This window comes from Empidonax traillii, unplaced genomic scaffold, assembly GCF_003031625.1.
Source record: "Empidonax traillii isolate 1590-97213 ecotype Southwest subspecies unplaced genomic scaffold, ASM303162v1 scaffold3726:size11344, whole genome shotgun sequence".
Taxonomy (NCBI): Eukaryota; Metazoa; Chordata; class Aves; order Passeriformes; family Tyrannidae; genus Empidonax; species Empidonax traillii.
Genome location: NW_020958919.1, coordinates 9,712 through 11,344, shown reverse-complemented (window position 1 = coordinate 11,344; position 1,633 = coordinate 9,712). Strand labels below are relative to the sequence as shown.

General features: G+C 63.6%; 1 protein-coding gene across 1 annotated transcript; it reads right to left on the bottom strand.

Annotated features, from left to right (window-relative positions):
• Positions 1-371: 371 nt before the first annotated feature.
• Positions 372-1,619, bottom strand: LOC114072690 (maestro heat-like repeat family member 5). Its single transcript, XM_027910555.1, has 5 exons — positions 1,482-1,619; positions 1,223-1,324; positions 995-1,097; positions 747-791; positions 372-496 (listed from the first exon to the last, which is right to left on the bottom strand). Exons 1-5 carry the CDS (start codon positions 1,587-1,589, stop codon positions 405-407), a joined length of 450 nt encoding a protein of 149 aa, XP_027766356.1. The 5' UTR covers positions 1,590-1,619; the 3' UTR covers positions 372-404.
• Positions 1,620-1,633: the final 14 nt, after the last annotated feature.

Below are 1,633 nucleotides of genomic sequence, written 5' to 3'. Positions count from 1 at the left end.
AGGGAAGGTTTGTGCAGGGAAGGGAAGTTTTGGGCAGATAAAGGAAGGTTTGGGAAGGGAAGGGAAGGTTTGAGAAGAGAAGGTTTGGGAACGAAAGGGGAGTATCGGGATGGGGAGAGGAGGGGAATGCAGGAGAAGGAAAGGAAGGGGAGGGTGGGGAACGAAGGGGAGGGGAAGGAGTGGGGAGGGGAGGGAAGGAAGGGGAGGGTAAGCAAGGGGAGGGAAAAGGGAGGTAAGGGAGATGAGAAGAGGAAGGGGAGGAGAGAGGCTGTCTGTAGGGATGGGGAGTCCAGGAGCTGCATGGTGTTGTCGACTGGCTCAGTTGGGCATCAGCTGGAGCTGCAGCTCCGCGTCCCTGTTGTCCGGTGGTGCTGGAGGGACACTGGGCGTGTTGATGGAGTAGATTATTTGGTCACTGCCCGTCGAAAAGCGGACAAGAATTCAGTCCGCATGGTGCAGTAGGAGGGGCAGTCGTCTTGGCTCATGGCTTCAAGGGCTGGAAGACAGAGCCATGGAGCCATGGTCAGAGCCCACATCTGCAGGGACCTGAGGAGCCCCCCTGCCAGGGCCATCCCAGCCAGCTCTTGCTATGTCCAGGAGGGAACTGGGGCACACAGGATGAGCTGGAATGAGCTGGCCCCCAATCCCCCTGTGACCCGTGCAGGAGGGTCAGGGATTGCAGCTCCCTGCCCAGGGTCTGTGCTCCTCCCCGGCAGCCCCAGGGAGAGCCCGCTGTCCTCACTCACCCTTCATGATGGGCTGCAGGTCTTTCATGTGCCAGGCGGCGACCCCTGGGAACAGAGAGTGTGTCAGGGCCCCAGCGGCACAGCTGCCCTGCAGGGGGACCCCCAAGGGCGCGGCTGGCAGAGGGGGCAGCAGCCCCAGGGCACTCGGGGCTCCCCAGCACAGCCTGGGCCGCATCTGCTGCCGCTGCAGCAGCCGGGGCTGGGGCCGAGCTCAGCGGGGCGGGAGGGACCGCGGCCTTGGGGCTCACCCATGAACCTGACGGCCGCCTCTCGCAGGGGCTCCTGTGAGCTCTGCAGGTAGGGCAGGGCCTGGCGTAGGTGCTCGTCCCTTCCACTCACATCCTTGTCCATCTGCAGAGAGCAGGGGGTGTCTGTGGGGGCAGCAGTGCCAGGGGCACAGGGCCAGCCCCGCACACTGGGCACTGGGGGCTGGGGGCTTGTGCAGCCCGGGGCTGTGCCTTTCAGCTCATCCTTACCAGGCAATCACAGAACTTGAAGTGCTGCTCTCTCCTCAGCAGCTTCTCCAGGTCCCTTCTCTTGAGGAACCTTGCAGAGCAAAGCAGCGCTTCGCGAGCGGCCTACAGAGCAGCAGACACAGGGACATGGTACCACAGCCCAGGGCACAGCATCTGCATCCCTGGGCCAAGGCCAGCAGGAGGATGGAGCTTGCCAGGCCCCGGGGCCGGAGGCAGCCCAGACCCTGCCACGGGCACCCCAGAGCCCACAAGTGCTCACCTCTGCCACGCTCTGGCTCTCGTCATGCCCGAGGATGAACAGTGGCACCAGGCTCTGGTGCACCTGCGTCTCCAAGGGCTGTGTTCCCTCTTCTGCCAGCAACTCCATCACCTCTTGCAAGAGGCGAATGGACAGCAGCTGCACATGGGTGT